Source organism: Typopeltis vanoorti, chromosome 13 (assembly GCF_054136105.1).
Source record: "Typopeltis vanoorti isolate ZY-2024b chromosome 13, IOZ_Tvanoo_1.0, whole genome shotgun sequence".
NCBI lineage: Eukaryota > Metazoa > Arthropoda > Arachnida > Uropygi > Thelyphonidae > Typopeltis > Typopeltis vanoorti.
The window spans coordinates 128,605,481-128,625,628 of record NC_143561.1 but is presented as its reverse complement, the minus strand read 5'-3'; the positions used below and the strand labels follow the sequence as shown (position 1 = coordinate 128,625,628).

Genomic DNA, 20,148 nt, shown 5'->3' with positions numbered 1-20,148 from the left:
GAGACAAGGATGTACATTATCCCCTCTGTTATTCATTATGTATATGGATCACATTATGAAGGAAAGTGGTATTAAACCTGATATCAAAATTGGAGATGTTAATGTCAGTTCTTTGCTTTATGCGGATGATGTTATACTTCTAAATAAATCCGCTACAAGTCTGCAAGATTCTCTGACTAAATTGAATAGTTGTTGTAATAGATATGGTATGAAGGTCAGCAATAAAAAGACAAAGACAATGAAAATAGGCAGAATCATTGAAAATGTCAACTGTGTTGTGAATGGAGAACCTGTGGAACAAGTAAAACATTTCAGCTACTTAGGCACGATTTTTACTGAAGATGGTAAATTAAATATAGAAATAGACAACAGAATCAGCAAAGCTGGTATGGTGGGAAGTCAATTGAATAAATTCATATGGAATAAGAGAGAAATTAGTCGGAACACTAAATTAGCTGTATACAAGACAGTTTTCAAACCAGTTTGAACTTATGGATCTGAGAGCTGGGTCAGAAGTAAAACACTTGACCAAAGACTAGAGACCGCAGATATGAGAGTCCTGAGAAAGATTAGAGGCGTGAACAGATGGCATCAATGGCAATATCATATTAAAAATGAGGATATTAGGAAAGAACTTGACATTGTCAGCATCCAGGAATGCGTTAACAGAGCTAATCTCAGGTGGTATGGTCACTTAAATAGAATGGGAGAGGAAAGATTAGCAAAACAAATGTTCTCTGCCAGGTTGGCAGGAAAACGACCCAGAGGAAGACCAAGATATAGGTGGATTGATACGGTACAAAGTGCCTTAGACGATAGAAATATAAGATCTGATAATGTTGGAGTCTTGACAAGTAACAGACTGATTTGGAGGAAAATTGTAGATAGGAAGTTAGTAATGATGTAAATTTTTCATGTAGTACTGTCATATCCTATACATCCCTTGAGGGTACATGGCAGGAATTTGATGATGATATATATACATCCTCATGTAATCCAGAAATGAAGTCTAATATCTCTTACCTGTTCTTCTACTTGTTGTTCAAGAGTGGTGATTACAGTATCCTTTACAATGCGTGTATGCTGTAATGAATCAAATTCAGTGGCTGGTGTGACATTAGTGTCCCCACACTGGTCTGTATTTCTTGTAGCCCCGACCAGCTTCTGCTCCATCAGCCGGGCCTAAAATTAAATAGTGCAGAGTATTGAATGTGTTGCATTACATTTGTATACTTTAAAAAAATACAAACATTTTTATTCATTCTGTTTTAAATTAGTCAAATAAAAAAAGTTTTCAAAAACACAGATAAATATAATTAGAAAATGTAAATTACAGGCAAGAGAATTCTTCTAAGAGAAACCTTGGGTTGGATAATAATGGCAGAGATGCACTCTTGGTGTAACTATCGTTACCATTAGATATTTTAATGATTTTAGCAGATGAGTCACTAAAAAGTTTCTAATAGCTTGTCATTTCCTAAAGAAGTAAATGACATTCTTTCAGTCCAAACTTTTTCAGAAAAAAAAAAGTATACACAGCCAGTTTCTATCTATTACCATTCATAAAGCCTAAGAATGTGCTGAATTTCATGGATGGTAATAAAAGGGATTTGTATGTACTCGTGTGTTCTACAGTCAATTCAAATAAGTCACTAACGTGTCTATTTAATAAAGATACAAACTTAAATGAAGTCACCATAGCTCAGTCAATTTTAATTATGCCCTTTGGATTAAAACATCTGTGTTTCAAATCTCATCTAGAATGCAAAGGATCTCTATTACAATTTTTTAATGGAAGAAGAGTCATCTGGCCTCACAGAGAGGTGGCAGGGTTCTTCCTCTAGAAAACTTGGGCTTTTTCATCCTAAAAAACTGAGAGCTATTATATGTTATTAATTAGGTTTTAAAGAAATCAAGTTACCTGGCTATGAGAGGCCTTTGAGCCTAACATACAATGAGAAACAGAGAATGGGAAAACTTAAAACAATTAATGAATTCCTCTGTAACATTTCATCACATTTTGTTATACGAGGAACACACTTTATAAGCACAATAAGTGAAAGTTACATATTGTATTAGGAGAAAACAAATTCTGCAATTAGTTTTTTAAATTAAATTTTGCCACTTCTGACATATTTTTTTAATACGAGTCTTGCACTTGGTCAAGTCCCTAAAGAGTGGAAGGAGGGCAAGATTGTGCCACTTCATAAAGGAGGTGATCGAACTCAAGCATCAAACTATAGGCCTATCTGTGTGTCAGGTGTTGTGGTTAAGTTGTTGGAGAAGCTTGTGAGAACTAGGATCCAGAGTTGGGTTGACAACAATGGTATAATCTTTGATGGACAGCATGGATTTGCTAAAGGGAGGTCGTGTTTTAGTAATCTACTTACTTATTACAATAAAGTGACTGCTTCCTTGGACAGAGGAAAAGGATACACAGTAATATACTTGGATTTCGCAAAAGCTTTTGATAGAGTACCTCATGATAAGTTGACAGTCAAACTAGAGCAGATGGGGTTGGATATTAGATTAGTGCATTGGATTGGAGACTCGCTATCTGATAGGTATCAACAAGTTGTGTATGGGGGTGCAATATCCAGGAAAAGGAAAGTCACTAGTGGAGTACCTCAGGGATCTGTTTTAGGGCCATTACTATTTAACTTGTATATTAATGATATTGGCGAAGATTTGGATGGAGATATTCAGTTGTTTGCAGATGATGCAAAGTTGGGACGAACCATAAAGAGTAGTGAAGATGTTGTGGCCTTGCAAGAAGACTTGAATAAATTGAGTGATTGGGCAAGCAAATGGGAATGTGAGTTCAATGTTGCAAAATGTAAGGTTTTAAAATTTGGAAAACAAAGATGGGATGCAGAATTTATGCTTGGTGAGAATATATTGTTGGAAGTAGAGGAAATAAGAGATCTGGGAGTGATAGTGGATAAGGATCTAAAATTTAGGGGTCACATCGCCAAAATTGTGAAGACAACACAAAGACTTCTGGGAATGATGAGGAGGACACTGACGTGTAGAAGTAGGGAGATTCTTGTTCCATTGTATAAGGCTTTGATTAGGCCACACATGGACTATTGTGCCCAGATTTGGTCACCTGGTTTTCAGAAGGATGAAGAGATGTTGGAAAGGGTCCAAAGGCGACTGACTAAGGTAGTTTCTGACCTCTGGAATGTCGAGTATGAGGAAAGATTGAAAAGATGTAATTTACAGAGACTAGTGGAGAGAAGGAAGAGGGGAGATATGATAGAGACCTACAAGTTGGTAAGGGGTTGCTATAGGATCAATGGTGGAGAAGTTCTACAGCGAATAGTGGGAGATCAGGGGAGAACCAGAGGTCATCCCTGGAAACTGTATAAAGAGGGTGTGAGTAGGGGAGTGAGAGGCAGGTTTTTTTCGTGCAGAGTTGTGAATGATTGGAATGCCTTGCCTGAGAGTGTGGTGTCTGCAAGGAGTTTGAATGTGTTTAAGACCCGGTATGACGAGATGTGTGTGAGATAAAAGGACCTCCTAGATGAGTCTTTGACTCCATGAGGTCTTGTTTAATAATAATAATAATAATAATAATAAATACTGATTCTGCAATGGTTTATTACCCTCAGAATTATGTGGCTGTCCCAATTGGGACAATAATTTGTCCCAATTGGGACAATAATTTGTCCCAATTAAGTGGCTGCCTTAATTACACAAATTTGTATAGTACTTAAAGAGTTTCAAGTATGTACTGTACTTATGACAAAAGCCAATTAACGAGTTTTTGGCTGAATGAGAAAACAATTGGTTTTAAGTAAAATAATTTAATTTTATATACATAATAAACATACATGCAGTTCTCAGCAGTTAATAATGCCCATCATTTTTTTTTTTCCCACTGTGCAGATATAGGACTGCCTTCATTGCCTTTCAGCATGAAATAGTCATAATCCAGCAATTAAATTTTCTAGCATCATGGATAATCACTCTTCCTTGTCATTTTCTTGTTCTTCTGATATTTTCTACAACACATTTCCTCCACAATTTCTTCCTCAAAATCTTCATTTTCATTATAGCATTGATATATATATAGTATCTATACATAATAAATAACGGAAAAACTCAGGTAGAAATATTATTTAATAGTATAATTTTCGCCAGTGTGTCACAGGCATCTTCAGTACAATTAGGCACAAAAATTAAACATTAACTGACAATTCCAAAAAGCGCCACCTAAGTAGCTGGTGTAAGATAACTAAAAAGGTCAATAACTTTCCTAAAAAAAAAAAAAAAAAAAAAAAAAAAAAAAAAAAAAAAAAAAAATTTAATACAATAAAAAGTTAGGAAAGATTAGCTGATTTGTAAAGTACTATCTCCCATAAAGGGGATAGACGTAAGCCGTCGGATCTGTTTAAGTTAGGAGAATGAAGTAGAGTTTCACATGCTTCTTTATAAAGGCGTTCCATGAGAAACTGACTTTTGTGAAGAACTCTTGTCTTTCTCCAATGAACTCTGTGTCTAGTGAAGATGGCATGTTCTGCAAGTCCAGACTTTTCAGGTTTAAAGTATTCAATATAAGATTGGTGTTCTTCTAGCCGAATGGAGGCAGATCCCGTTTGTCCGAAATATCATAATCCACAAGAGCACGGAATCTGGTAGACACCTGGATGATTAAGATGTGGAAGCTTGTCCATTGGAGAAGCGAGAAAGGTGGAGATTTTTCTGAACGGTCGAAAGGCAACAAAAATATTCAGTGGTTTTAAAATTTTTGCTATACGTTCACTGATGCCTTGTATATAAGGGATGGTAATGCGCGTTATTTCCTCTGTGTTTGAAGAGGGAGACATATTAAATCTACTCAAAGTTCTTTTTGAGTAGATTTAATATGTTTATTATATCTTTAATATGTTTAATATTATTTTGAGTAGATTTAATATGAATATTTTTGTTGCCTTTCGACCGTTCAGAAAAATCTCCACCTTTCTCGCTTCTCCAAAGGACAAGCTTCCACATCTTAATCATCCAGGTGTCTACCAGATTCCGTGCTCTTGTGGATTATGTTATTTCGGACAAACGGGAAGATCTGCCTCCATTCGGCTAGAAGAACACCAATCTTATATTGAATACTTTAAACCTGAAAAGTCTGGACTTGCAGAACATGCCATCTTCACTAGACACAGAGTTCATTGGAGAAAGACAAGAGTTCTTCACAAAAGTCAGTTTCTCATGGAACGCCTTAATAAAGAAGCATGTGAAACTCTACTTCATTCTCCTAACTTAAACAGATCCGACGGCTTACGTCTATCCCCTTTATGGGAGATAGTACTTTACAAATCAGCTAATCTTTCCTAACTTTTTATTGTATTAATTTTTTTTTTTTTTTTTTTTTTTTTTTTTTAAGGAAAGTTATTGACCTTTTTAGTTATCTTACACCAGCTACTTAGGTGGCGCTTTTTGGAATTGTCAGTTAATGTTTAATTTTTGTGCCTAATTGTACTGAAGATGCCTGTGACACACAGGCGAAAATTATACTATTAAATAATATTTCTACGTGAGTTTTTCCATTATTTATTATGTATAGTTATGTCTACTCACGGTTTACCTCTTTTAAAACTTATATATATAGTATATTCTTCAATGGATGCAACTCTTCAGTTTCTGATGTTTTTCATTTCTACTGGGACATCATTAACAAACTGGCTGTATCTGGCATATCCATGATTGAATCTTAATACAGTGAGCAAAACAGTTTTGAATGGTCTTGTTGTTGATATTGTTCTTGTATTATTTTTTTTTTTTATCTGAGACCTCTGGGGAGTCAAGAACTCATCGAGGGAGGCTATAATCACCCAACCCAGCTATCATACTTCATGTTGGAGATTTAATGGATTTTTTACAACACTCAAAAAGAATTAAAATAGAATTTAATTCTTTTAAGGAGTCTAACGTGTCTGGGCCATGAGGCCCAGACACATTAGACTCCTTCCTCGATCATCTCAATAGCCTACATCCAAGAATCCAGTTTACTATGGAAAAGGAAAAGAACAATTATTTACCCTTCCTAGACACCTTAGTCACACGCCTGCCTAATGATACACTTGCCTTCACTGTATACAGAAAACCCACACACACAGGCAGATACATTCACAAACTCTCCCACCACCACCCCTCGCAACAATATGGCATTATTAAAACTCTTACCAAGAGAGCCCACAATCTTTGTTCCAGTGGAACCACCCTCACTACTGAGCTTAACCACATACACAGAACTTTCCTCTCCAATGGCTACAGCGAACACAGTATCAAAAAAATAATCAATTCCTCCCCCATTCCCCGTCCCTCTCGTCAACAAGATTTTAAAAATGCCATCACCATACCCTACATCCGTGGCACTTCGGAAAAAATAGCCAAGATACCAAAAAAGTATAACCTACACACAGCATATAAGCCCTACCGCAAACTTGCTACCCTTATCTGGTCTACGAAAGATCAGCTCCCTCCCCTCTCTCTCTGCCTGGAGTTTACAAAGTACCCTGTTCCTGTAAGCTTGCGTACTTTGGACAGACAGGCAGATCAGCATCCATCCGCCTGGAGGAACACAAGTCATACATCATTAAACACAACTATGGCCATTCAGGCTTGGCTGACCATGTGTTGGACACCACCCACAGAGTATCATGGAAGAAAACCACCATGCTCCACCACAGCAAATTCAAGAAAGAGAGACTTTTCTCAGAAGCAGCAGCAGCTCTCAGAAACCAACCAAATCTTAATAAATACGGTTGCATTAAGCTTCCAAAGATTTGGGAAACACTCATCACCAGAGGTCCCACCTTACATTCCAGGCCACCTACTACTGCCCTTAGAGGGCGTTCCACCTAGATAGGACTTTAGTGTCACCCACATGGTTGGGCTTAGTATTGTAAGTTTTTGTGTGCATGTTACATTAATTGTTTTTTGTAATCCCCGTAGATGTCCTAGTAACTAGGACGAAATATAGGAAGCATTAAATTCTATTTTAATTCTTTTTGAGTGTTGTAAAATATCCATTAAACCTCCAACATAATGTCCTCACACACTAAATGCATTCATTACGGGCAAATTATTCCACTAACTCATTGCTCTCTGGGAGAAAAATTTAGCTCTTACTCCTTTCTTGACTGAAAATAAATTTAACTTTGATCCTTTGCCTCTTCACTTTCTTGTAGAATAACTCTGCTAATATAATATAGCACTGGATCTTTAATTCCCCCAAACTGCATAACTTTACCCTTACTAACATTAAATTGACAGCCATTTTTGTTTGCCCAAAGTTTCAGTCTATTCAAATCATTTCGTAAATGCTGAATTATAGTAGCGGCCTTGATTGCCTTGCCTATCTTCGCATCATCAGCAAACAATTGCACATCTGATGTTAGATCCTTCCTGATGTCATTAATGTATAGATTAAACAATAATGGCCCAAGGAGACCAGTGGTGAACCCTGAGGTACACCACTGGTCACCTTAAATCTGGCAGATTCACACTCACTGTATACCACTTTTTGATATCTTCTGTCAACCATCCCGATCCACGTCAAGAGTTTATATTCCAATCCCATATTCTCCAGTTTATGCAACAGCCTTTTGTGTGGTATCCCATCAAATTCCTTAGAAAAATCCAACATTATCATAATGTATACATTCCCTTTATCCAACTTGGCCATAACATTGTTATAAAATATGAGCAAATTGCTAAAACATGACCTTCCTTTAGTAAACCCATGCTGTTCCTTGCAGAGTATAGCATATTTGTCTACCCATTTCTGTATGCTAAGTTCTTACCAACTTCTCTAAAATCTTCACGACCACACCAGAGATTGTGCACCACAAGGATAGTGCAAAAACATGTTTTTGCACCTTCCTTGTACAATGGAACTATCATACATTCCTTCCATTCCTGAGCTGAGACTCAAGTTATACAAACATATGAGAGGCTTAGCCAATTTGGCTGAACATTCCTTTAGCAAACGGGCTGATATTCCATATGTCTCTATAGACAAATTCTTTTCTAGGTTATCACGCAACAGCTCTTCAACCTCATTTTCATGAACCTCTAACTCTTCAACCAATGTAACAGTAGCACTGTGCACCATGTTCCATACACCTGGTTCATATATATTAACAAAGTGAGCACTCATTAAGTGAACAATCTCATTAGCTTCTGACATTTGAGTACCATCTGCATTCAATAAAGTTATTCAATAAAACATTCAGATGTCCTTGTTGGCATGGTACCAATCTGGAAAATTCTCCATTTTAATCCTTTTAAAGTATGCATTCCTGATCTTTTTTCCAATCATTAACAGCTTTCATTTATCAGTTCTAAACATATATGAACAGCATAACACTGTTACATCATACACTGCTTTCTTTCTTTCATCCAAAGAATGTTGCAGTGTATTTTATAACACAGGGAACCATTTAATTTGGTATTTTTTTTTTATATATCTGATCAACACATGAAAGGCCACAAGACTATAGCACATTAGTGCCATGTGTGTGAGAGGCAAGAGGAACAGAAGGGGTATTTTTTCTTTTAGAGCATTGGCACACTTTTTTGAGAACCAAGGCTTAGATGGTGACTGACAATTTGGAGTGGAATAGAGGGATGAAACCCTTCATTCCTGTGAGGATGATTTATGTTATTCGATCTGAGCAGGTGTTTGAATCTGAAGAACTGAAGTGGTAGCCGAACCATGGGAAGGAGGGATAGAAGTCACAGAAGTCCTCCCAGTTGACACCCTTGTAGAGCCAAAGGACACGAGGCTGTGCGAACTGGTGGGCATGTACATTGTTCTTTAGCAAAAGAGACTAGTATGAGATTATGGTTCAAGTTTCCAAGAGGAGAACTGACAACCACAGTATACTGGGAAGGGAAGCATGTTAGGAAGAGGTCAAGTGCGTTGGCAAATTGGAGGGGGGTTGTCTGGTATTCTGGTGGGAAGGTTGATGATTTGAGATAGGCCATTGCTGATGGCAAACACATCAGCATTCCTGCTTGCGTGATTGGTGAAACTGAAGAAGGGGAGCTAAATGAGTTGTGGACATTGAAGTTCCCAAGAAGGATGACCTCACTATTGGGGTACTTAGACTGCAGAAGGCCGAGCTTTAGAAAGTTGAAGAGGACCGAGTGGTTGATGGAGTTTGGAGAGCAACAGAGGGAGCATAAGAAAAGGGCAGGTTGATTTGGTAGAGAACTTTTGAGCCAAAGCAGATCAAACAGTGGAAATTCAAGGATCGGCAGTCTCTGGCATGGTATATCAGTTCTGACCAATCCACAAGTGCCACCCTTGTGGGGAAAGAGATATATAATGTGTACTTTGGGCATTTGATGTTAAGGTTGCCAGTCGGGATCCTGAAAGGAATAGTAATTCTGGTTTAGATGACTGTAGATGGTGGTGATGCAGATCGTTCATATTGCTGTTTAAGTCACTACTGTTGGTGAACTGGATGTTGAAACTTCTTTTTTTTTGGTAAGAATTAGTGTTGGTGAGTTGTTTGGTTGGATTACTGTTATCATTTGTGATTTTTGATGGGTTTTTTTTTAACTATTTTGTGTGGGATGTTTTTTGAGATCCACAGTAAAAACGCATTTCTTGCATTTGTGGTTCATTGTGTTTAGCGTGGAAGAGATAAAAAGGAAATGAGAAGCGACAGATTCACAAACATACTATCCATACAGAGGGGAGTCAGTCTCCTGTCAGCATGTGGCCTCGACAATTCCTCCAGCAGTCACTGTATTTTGTCTCCCTCCAATCACAAACAATCAAAATATGTAGTTGCACAACTTTTCACTAGGTGATCGGGAAGCCTCCAGGCTCGTTACTACCTAGTTTGGTCCTGTGTACTAACCAGCAGCAGGCCTGCGGAACCATTTCCGCTTGAATGGGGGGGAGGATCCTGGCCCACATCAAAGACATACCAGTCTCATTGTTGGGGGCCAGGATCCCCCCCCTCCCCATTCAAGCGGAAATGGTCAGGCCTGCTACTGGTTAGTACACAGAACTAAACTAAGTAGTAACGAGCCTGGAGGTTAAGTTAGCATTTCCTCCAACTAGGGAAGATATGAATTTGCAGCAGCAATACTTGCCAGGCATGAAAAAACTACATTTCATCAGCAGTGTAGATGTCATTAGCACTAAATTTTTGAAGCAAAATTACATAATTTTACTAACACTCCATGTGGTAAGGGTACCTGGCCAGGTTAGCCCAAATAAATGAAGCAATTTTTTTTATATTCATATTTTGTTTTTGCAAGATATTCATCGCAATAAAACAGCTGCACTTGAATAGCTGGACAAATTAAATGGCATCTAGTATAGATTTTTGAATTTCAAGATATATTTCAATGCCACCAAACACAAATATCAGGCTGCAAAACCCAGCGTGCAAAAGCTTCCATTCCTTGGATAGGGAATAACTATTACATTCATTTCTGAAATTTGAGATTATATTCAGATTGTGAGGTTTTGCACTGTATGTAAACACCTTATAGGCATTGGACATATTTTAGGTAGTAGATGAATTTCACCAGATGTGCATGGCATGTTGCTTATTGAAAGCCTGAAGTGACTTAAAAAAAGATTTGTTTACTTTTTAGAACAAGATATGGGACCACCTACACTTAGTCCATTCACAGTACTAATGTATGTAGAAAGTTTTTTAACTTGGGTATAATATGTATTCAAGATACCAAATAATTTTATATAAACTTGGTTTTTAATCCTATTTCCCAAGTAAGAAAACAGACAAGTCAAGTTTGCACCAGCACATAGTGCAAGTCTGAGGCAACTCATGGTAAAGGTGGATTAAGCTCTGATCACTTTCCTTAGTATTTTTCCCTTAATGTACAGCACATCCCCTTGCAGAGATGTATGATGCTATGCATTAAAGGCAATGGTAGCTACCCATACCGGTTTCGACCTTTATTGAGGTCTCATCAGTGGGAGCCAGACCTGACAATGCTAAGGTTTAAGTAATACAGAGCTTATGAATTTTACCAATACAAGTTGCTACAAGGTGCTTTGACCTTATTAAATAAAATCTCAGGATGAGAGATACATGTAGAAAGTTTTTTTAACTTGGGTATATTATGTATTCAAGATACCAAGTAATTTTATATAAACTTGGTTTTTAATCCTATTTCCCAAGTAAGCAAACAGACAAGTAAGTCAAGTTTGCGCCTGCATGTAGTGCAAGTCTGAGGCAACTCATGGTAGTGCCACTCTAGGCAACTCATGGTAAAAGTACTAATGTATGATAATTTTATGGGGTGAAGGGTTCATATAAAATATAATGCTTTCATTGTTTATTTTTATTTTATTTTATTATTATTGATTAGTTCTGAGGAATCTGAGTAAAGGCAAAGAATTAAACAACAACAAAAAAAAAATTCATGTAAAAAAAAAAAAAAGGCAAAGTTAAAGAAAACTTAAAAAAAAAAAAAACTGTAAATTTAAACCTTTGGAGTAAGAACTTCAAAAATTGTTAATCTGCAGATAGTGCTGAGTTATTTGGCTTTGCATACACATGAAAATTTTCTAATCTCGCATTTGCATTAAATTGCAATTTTCACCAGAAAGAGATCAGAAGAACCTTGTTCAATCCAGATACCAAAAAGGTCTCCTGGTACTTATTCTTTCTCTGACTTTACTGAAAGTTTGTGCTCCACAGTTAACACTTTTTATGTTCTTCTATTCCAATGGTATTTATCCTCCGTGTAGAGGCTTAAGTGCTGTGAGGACATCATATTGGAGGCTTAATGGATTGTATACAGCACTCAGAAAGGATTAAAACAGAATTTAATACTTGATTAAAACAGAATTTAACAGACCATGTCTTGGATACAACCCACAGGATCTCATGAAAAAAAACCACAATGCTCCACCACAGCAAATTCAAAAAAGAGAGACTATTCTTAGAATCAGCAGCAGCTCTCAGGAACCAACCAAATCTCAACAAATATGGTTGCATTAAGCTTCCTAAGATTTGGGAAACGCTTATAGCCAGAGGTCCCACTTTACATTATTGCCAGAGGTCCCATGCCACCTACAACCACCCTTAGAGGGCGCTCCACCTAGACAGGACTTTACTGTCACCCACATGGTTGGGCTTAGTATTGTGTGTTATTTGTTTTTGATGTTACATTAGTTTTTTTGTAATCCCTGAGGAAGTCTCATTTACTGAGATGAAATATATAGGAAATATTAAATTCTGTTGTAATCCTTTCTGAGTGCTGCATACAATCCATTAAGCCTCCAAAATGAGGTATTTATCCTGTAGCTTGGAAATTATTCTACACACCTGTTCCTAAGGGTGAAAAATCATCATCAAATTACTATACTAATGCTTTGATTCAATCCTTCTAAATAGATAAATTCAGAAGTCAGCTTCTGTACAACCTGGAATCCTCTAACTAATAAACAGTTATCAATATGGATTCCACACAGCGAAGGATTTTCTTGTTCATCGTCTGCCTTTGAACAATGCTGTGGAGAAATTTGAAGAAACCAATCTGTTGCTCTTGATATCATCAAGGCATTTGATTGGAATTGACACAAAAGACATGCTAAATAATGTCTCAGCTGAACATTCCTTTAGCATATGTATCCCAGTCAGCCCTACTGCTGAATTCTTATTTGGTTATCCAAAAGCTAGTATAGAACCTCCTTGTCATGCACCTCTATCTCTTCATCCAATGTAGTAGCACTCTGCATCATGCTGCATACACAAGGTTGATAGATCTCAGCATAATGAACACTCATTATATGAAACAAGTGCATGATGCAAGGTTACTGTCTGCAATCAGTAAGTTATTCTTTCTTTTATGATAAAATGATAAGCATGATAAAATTCTTTTGAGTGGCAAAGGTCACCCAAAAGAATTTTAAAATGGTGATAAAAGAGCATCATCAACAAAATGAGACAGGACTATGGTTTGATAGCATTGAAATTTTCAGAAGGTAATCCTTGTCTCACTGTTTGATGTAAAATATAATGTCACTTGTATTACTGTCAAACAGGTAAGAGTTTCTTATTGGTTATGGAAAATCTTGAAGCATCTAATGATTATGCATTATTATATAAGGTCTGTCTAAATGAAGAAAGGAACAGAGTATACTGAAAGTTTATTTTTCACTTGGTTAGAGTATAATAAAATTAGCTTAATCCTTTTTCCAAGTGTGAGCAAACAAAGTTTGCACCTGAAAGTATCTTCAGGACTGGGGTAAGGTGGTACAACACCAGGGCAACTCTGAAGATACTTTCAGGCGCAAACTTTGTTTGCTCACACTTGGAAAAAGGATTAAACTAATTTTATTATACTCTAACCAAGCGAAAAATAAACCTTCAACATCTTTCTCTAAATCCAGAGTAATTTATTAAAAAAGGGTGGCACACCATTTGGCAACTCCTATAGGTAGAGATGACCTGCTAATGCTTCTGCCTGGTATCTCCACTTGGGCCTGGCTCCCACTGAAGAGACCTCAATAAAGGTCGAAACTAGTCTGGGGTAGTGGCCCTTCCCTTAATGCATAACATTAGACATATTCACAAGGAGATGTGTTTTGCATTATAGGAGATACTGAGATAGGAGTGTTGGTATCTTGCTCCACCTTTGCAACGAGTTGCCCTGGTGTTGTACCACCTTACCCCAGTCCTGAAGATACTTTCAGGCGCAAACTTTGTTTGCTCACACAAACAGAGTATACCATCATCAGCATAGTTATGGATAGAATTCAAATTCAGCAAAAGAAGATCATTTATGTACAGGAAAAATAGTGAGTGAAAGTACACAAATCTAGGCCTGTTGAATGCCCTAGAAATGTCAAGAGAGAGAGATCACATTTCTTCTAATTTTTGTAAAATAAAATGCTATGGATAGTATGGTGAGATTGTATTGTTGGTCAGTTATAAGCTGGTGGACCGCCCCAAGTGATAAAGTTAGCTGTTGGTGATCTTTTCCATGGTTTTTTTGAGAGATCTGAAGTAAGAGCAATTGGAATTGAACCATAGTTTTTTTTTTTTTTTTTTTTTTTGGAAAGGGCTAAATATAGACTTGTTTCAATGTTGTAGGGTACATATTTAAATATTTATATGGGGTACATGTTTTTAGTACAATAGGAGGGATACTATCTGGACCAAATGACTGTGTGTATACTATAAAAATTCTTTGCCTTGGTCATCATCAGGAGTTGGAGGATAAAAATGATGTCATTAGGTTAGCTCTACCTTTGGGCTATATTACTATATCACCATTTAGATGTCACAAGAGGTGGAAACATATATGAATAAAAGTTGAATCTAAGTGGCCTTAGCAAGAGACCTGATGGTTTCTTGTTAAGGCCACTGGACTTATGCTGACAATTTATTCCTACACTTCTTTGAATTCTGTCTTCAATATAAAATTTCATAATGAAGACTTTTTTCAGTTGAATATGGAGGTGACAGGGTTCTTCCTCCAGGTAATTAACTAAGATAATAAATACAGGTTCTTTCATGTTGGTTTTCTTCTTCTAGCTTTAGTGACATTAAAATTTAAACTCTTCTAATTTTTTTTTCAATGCATATGTTCCATGGTCCATTTGATGTTTTTCAGGACAAAACCAAAAAAAATTAAGATTTATTTCATCCAAGTAAATATGCTGCAACTTGTATGAGAGATGTCATATTTGAACCCAGACCGAACTTTTCCAAACTGGCCATGAGAATACATGCAATTTACACACATCCTACCACCTCATCCTAAGATTATGGTTATGAAAAACAATTTGGGCTGGTTGTATGCTTTATTATTATTATTATTCAGGCCTCCATGGAGTCAAAAGACTCATCACAGGAGGACCTTATTAGGAAACACAAAGTCCGTCAAGACTCATCGTAGGAGGTCCCTCTTGGGAAACACAAAGTCTACCATACCACTCCTTAAACTCATTGACCGTTCTAGCTTTCACCACTCTATCAGGCAATGCATTCCATGGTTCAACCACCCTCCATACAAAGAAACCACTCCTCACCCTCTTGCTCACACTTTCCTTTTGTAACTTCCAGGGATGGCCCCTTGTCATGACTCCTTCCCGCTGTTCAACCAAGCGAAAGAACTCCCCAGTGTCAACCCTGTAACCACCTCTCGACAGTTTAAAACTTCTATCCATCAAACCTTGCAGTCCACATTCCCTCAGCCAATCCTCATAACTAACATTGTACAGTTCCTGAAACCATCTTTGTTATCTGCCTTTGTACCCTTTCCACAGTTAATTTATCCCCTTCAAATCCTGGGGACCAGATCTGAGAACAACAGTCTAAGTGTGGTCTAATCAGTCTTACACAACGGAATGATAACTCTTTTATCTCTGCAGGTCAGCGTCCTTCTCATTATTGCAGCAATCCTCTGTCTTACCTTCACCACCTTTGCAATATGTCCCCTAAATTTCAGGTTTCTATCAATCATCAACCCCAGATCTCTTGTCTCCCCTAATTCCTCCAGTATAGCTCCTCCAATAGAGCATGCAGCATCCCACCGATGTGTTCCAAACCTCAAGACCTTACATTTTCCTCCATTAAACCGACACTACCCACATTCATTTGTCCATCTGTCTAGCTTATTCAAATTCTCTTGCAGGGCTACCACATCTGCACTTCCCAGCTTCACATCATCTGCAAACAACTGACTACTGCCTTGCAATTCACTGACAATGTCATTGATATAAAGGTTAAACAGTATAGTTCCCAGTACTGAGCCCTGTGGGACCCCACTTGTAACCCTCTGCCTCGTTGAAACTGCCCCACCATACACAACTCTCTGATACCTATTGGACAGCCAATCCTGAATCCAGTACCAACCTGACATCCAGACCCATGTGCTGCAACTTAATTATTATTATTATTATTATTATTCAGGCCTCCATGGAGTCAAAAGACTCATTGTGGGAGGTCCTTCCTAAGAAACACAAAGTCTATAAAGACTCATCAAGGGGGAGGTCCCCCCCCCCCGAGAAACAAAAAGTCTATCATACCACTCCTTAAACTCATTGACCGTTCTCGCTCTCACCACTCCATCAGGCAATGCATTCCATGGTTCAACCACCCTCCATGCAAAGAAACCACTCCTCACCCGCTTGCAAACAGTTTCCTTTCATAACTTCCAGGGAATGGGCACATATTAGCTTATCATGTGGCACCCTGTCAAATGCCTTCGCTAAATCCAAGAAAATGGCAGTATATGCCTTTCCCTCATCTACTGCTCTTGTAACTTTATTATAAAAGGTTAACATATTACTAAAACAAGAGCACCCCTTCATAAATCCATGTTGACTCTCACAGATAACATTACCCTCATCTGCCCAATGCTGTATACGGTTCCTCACTAATTTCTCCAAGCTCTTAACAACTACTGATGACACACAAACTGGCCTATAATTAGACACTTCCAGTCTGCTACCACCCTTATGCTTTAAAAGCCTATAAAGTGCTCTGAATTATTATTACATGATTTCATTAATATAATTGAATGAAATAATTTTTTTAATGCAAATCCATGCATTCCATCATGGAACTACCCTCTGTGCAAAAAAGCCACTTCTCACCCTCTGATTAGGCACTTCCGTTAACAAATTCTTGGAGGAATTGTGAAAGGAAGTGCTGAGTACGATTTGCCTCTTGTTATACCACACAAAAAACTTTCTAGTGTCAGTCCAGTAAATATAAATACTTCTCAACAACTGAAGGGTCTCAGTCATATCACCTCTTGGTGCTCTATTCACCACACTCTTCAGTTTACATGCCTGAAGGCTATCTTTGTAACTAACACTGTATAGTCCTGATATCACTTTCGCTAACTTCAAATTTCTAATGACCATCAACTCAAGATCCCTTGCCTTCTCCACTTCTAGTTATAGAGTATGCAACCTCCCATCCCAAATTTCAAAACCTTACATGTAGCTGTAATTAACTAAACATCCTCATTCCCCCACCTGTCGTTTATTCAAATCCTCCTGTTGTAACATCAGCACTATCAGGATGAAATACATGGTGGGGTGTTTCTACAGACCTGGTGGTTCATCTGGTGGAAGATGATGAAATGGATCACCAAATTATCCTAATGGGCACATTCAATCATGCACCACTCTATTAGGAAAATCTAGCCCTCACCCCCAGCCCCCTTCTTGACAGCATTCATTCTAACTTCCAATGATCCCCCCGCGTCTTTACTCACCTTCCATAAAATGAAAAATTCCATCTACAGAAATCTTGTATGACCCTTTCAGAAGTTTGAAAGTCTCAATCATATCACCTCTATTTCTGCTATTTGTTAGTGTGTGCAGTCTACAAATTCTCAATCTGTCTTCATAATCGATGTTCCAAAATCAAAAGAATTCTAAAAATGGAGGAAATCTCACGTAAAAAATTTTAGCCTAAGTATCATAGGTATCATCAATACTGTATCAGAGAACAGTAATTAAACAATAAGAAACATTTTAAAAAGTGCCACCTAAGTAGCTAATGCAAGATAACTAAATATGGTCAATAATTTCTTAACTTATTAACCCTTTCAAGCTCCATTTGTCACCTGCATCAACAACTAACCGAATATCTCCCTTCAATCTAGTGACAATATCATTAACATAAACATTAAAAAGTAATGATCATTTCAGTAAAAAGTCCCGTGACCTTTCTTCTCCCTAGTATGACTTCTTTGTACACAACTCACAGATATCTACCAGACAGCCATTTTCCAGTCCAATTCATTAACCTGATATCTAAACCCTTACAACTTAAATATCATTTTATCATGTATCACTCTTTCAAATACCTTTTTGCAAAATCAACACCAAATACCACTCATATGCCATTCTCATTAAATACCTCTCATTTCAGTAATCTGAGTGCTTTATAAAATGCAATCATATTACTGAAATGAAAATGTCCCTTAAGAAATCCATGGTGACCATCATAGTTAATACCTTCATCTGCCTAATTCTGTGTAATATTTCTGACTGTCTCTCTCTAAAATCTTAACTACAGAAATATAAATTATTCTATAGTTTAATGCCTTCATTGTACCATCACCACTCTTATGTCACAGCACTATCTCCTAATTTGTCCCTTTTCCCAGTAGCTAGACTCTCACTGAATAGCCAGGTCAAATGGGGAGGCAAAATCTGTAGCAAAATCCCACCATCCAGTCCCACTATCGTATTAACTTCTAGAGTACTTAGTATTAGAAATACATTCTCCTCATACACTTCTAAACCTTCAGCTCTCTTTATCCTTCAAGGAATAAAACTTGTTTTTCAAAGATGAAATAACTCAAGAAACTGATCATTAAACAACCCAACTTTGTCACCTGCATTGGTCACTTGATTCTTGTTTAGATCTAAGAAGGTCATTTCAATGCACTAATTTCTCCTCCTACTTGTTCACAATGAAAGAAATAATTCCTTAGGCTGTCTGGTGTGAGACCACCACCCTCTAATAAGCAGGAGGTGGTGGTCTCACACCGGGGCGACGAAATTCATTTTCAACCTAAATATATGTGTATGTACGTATCATGTTGATTAAGATCGTGTTATTTATATATATATATATATAAAGGTGGGTAAAACTCGTTGTAAAGGTGGTAAAATAAAAAGAATAGTGATCAGGGCTTTACCCACCTTTACAACGAGTTGCCCTAGTGTTGCACTACCTTTAGACTTGAACTATGTTCAGGCACAAACTGTTTTGCTTACTTGGGAGAAGGAGTAAAAAAACCAAGTTTATAAAATTACTTGGTATCCTTAATATATATTATCCCCGAGGTAAAAATCTTTTCATATATATATATATATATATATATATATATATATATATATATATATATATATATATATATATATATAAAAACATAATCAATTCATCGTGACATGATCAATTCTGCATCATGCAACCTAATATCATATTAGGACAGTGCACTTACCATCTTCCTTTCATACACTGCTGCTATACAATCTCTAACATTGGCTGAAATCTCTTGCACATGATTCATTCCACCTCACTTATCATTCATGTCCACTTTTTATCTTATTCACATTCCCACCTTGCTTCATTACTGTGTTCCTCCAGAAAAACATTTTTTAATCTATTCTGTATGAGGCAAAAACGGAGTACCGATCTTGCACACCTGCATCCTTCGCTCTTTCTCCTCTGATATCTCCCCCCTCCCCACTTACCTGCCTTCATTTAATTGCCAATGACATACTAAAAGAGAAAATACACATATATACATACATAGCTCATGGCAAAAACATGATGTTAAAAAACAGAATCATGATGTCATTGTATATTAACAGGATTGAAGAATTTAAAATATTTTAAGTTAAAAACTTTGAAGGAAAACATAGATCTAATTCAAGGAGTTGGAAAATTAAAATTAAAATAAAATAAATAAAAGTTAAAAGTAAAAGTCTTAATATGTTATAATAATAAAAAAAAAACATATATATCATTATAATATATATCATTCAGATCTAAATCCAGGTCACAGCTTCAGGAGCCACTTGTAAAAAGTCATTCTGATAAGCACAGAAGGTGCATTCTTTTACAATATGTTGCATAGTCTGTCATGGAGCACCACAGTCACATTCTGGAGATGACTGCCTGTTCCATTTATAGAGAGTAACTGCACACAGCCCATGGTTTGTCCGAATCCTATTTAGTACTGTCCAGGTTTTGCGAGGTAGATCCGATCCTGTAATGATTTGATCACCATTAAAGATGTTATGCAAATGTTCTTTCGTATTTTCCTTCCATGTTTCCTCCCACTTTGATATAGGATTAAAATTATTTAGCACTAGTTCTTCTGTTGCTTGTAGTGATGGATGGCGAGATTTCAATCTATTGACGTTAAGAGCTGGGAGATCCGATGATGACTAGGCAGGTTTGGATTACCAGCAATTTTTTGAAATTCATGGACTAAAGAATTCAATCTACATAGTTCTGTAGGGATAATGCCTGCTAAAAGAGGTAACCAATATGTTGGAGTCGATCTAATTATTAATAATTAACTGTAATAATTAAGACTGTAATTATTAATTACAGTCTTAATGTAATTAATTAATTACATTAAGACTATGAAATTAATCTT

The 20,148-nt window shown here is 37.0% G+C and overlaps 1 protein-coding gene across 1 annotated transcript in view; it reads right to left on the bottom strand.

The window, feature by feature from the left end:
• The window catches only part of LOC150100532 (uncharacterized protein CG43867-like), a 552,783-nt gene extending 533,733 nt beyond the window's left edge, over positions 1-19,050 (bottom strand). The window contains exons 1-2 of the mRNA XM_090402673.1: positions 18,982-19,050; positions 1,024-1,182 (exon numbers count right to left, since the gene is read on the bottom strand). Of these exons, the coding sequence (XP_090258799.1) occupies positions 1,024-1,182; positions 18,982-19,050 (228 nt within the window). The remainder of the gene's footprint in view (positions 1-1,023; positions 1,183-18,981) is intronic.
• Positions 19,051-20,148: the final 1,098 nt, after the last annotated feature.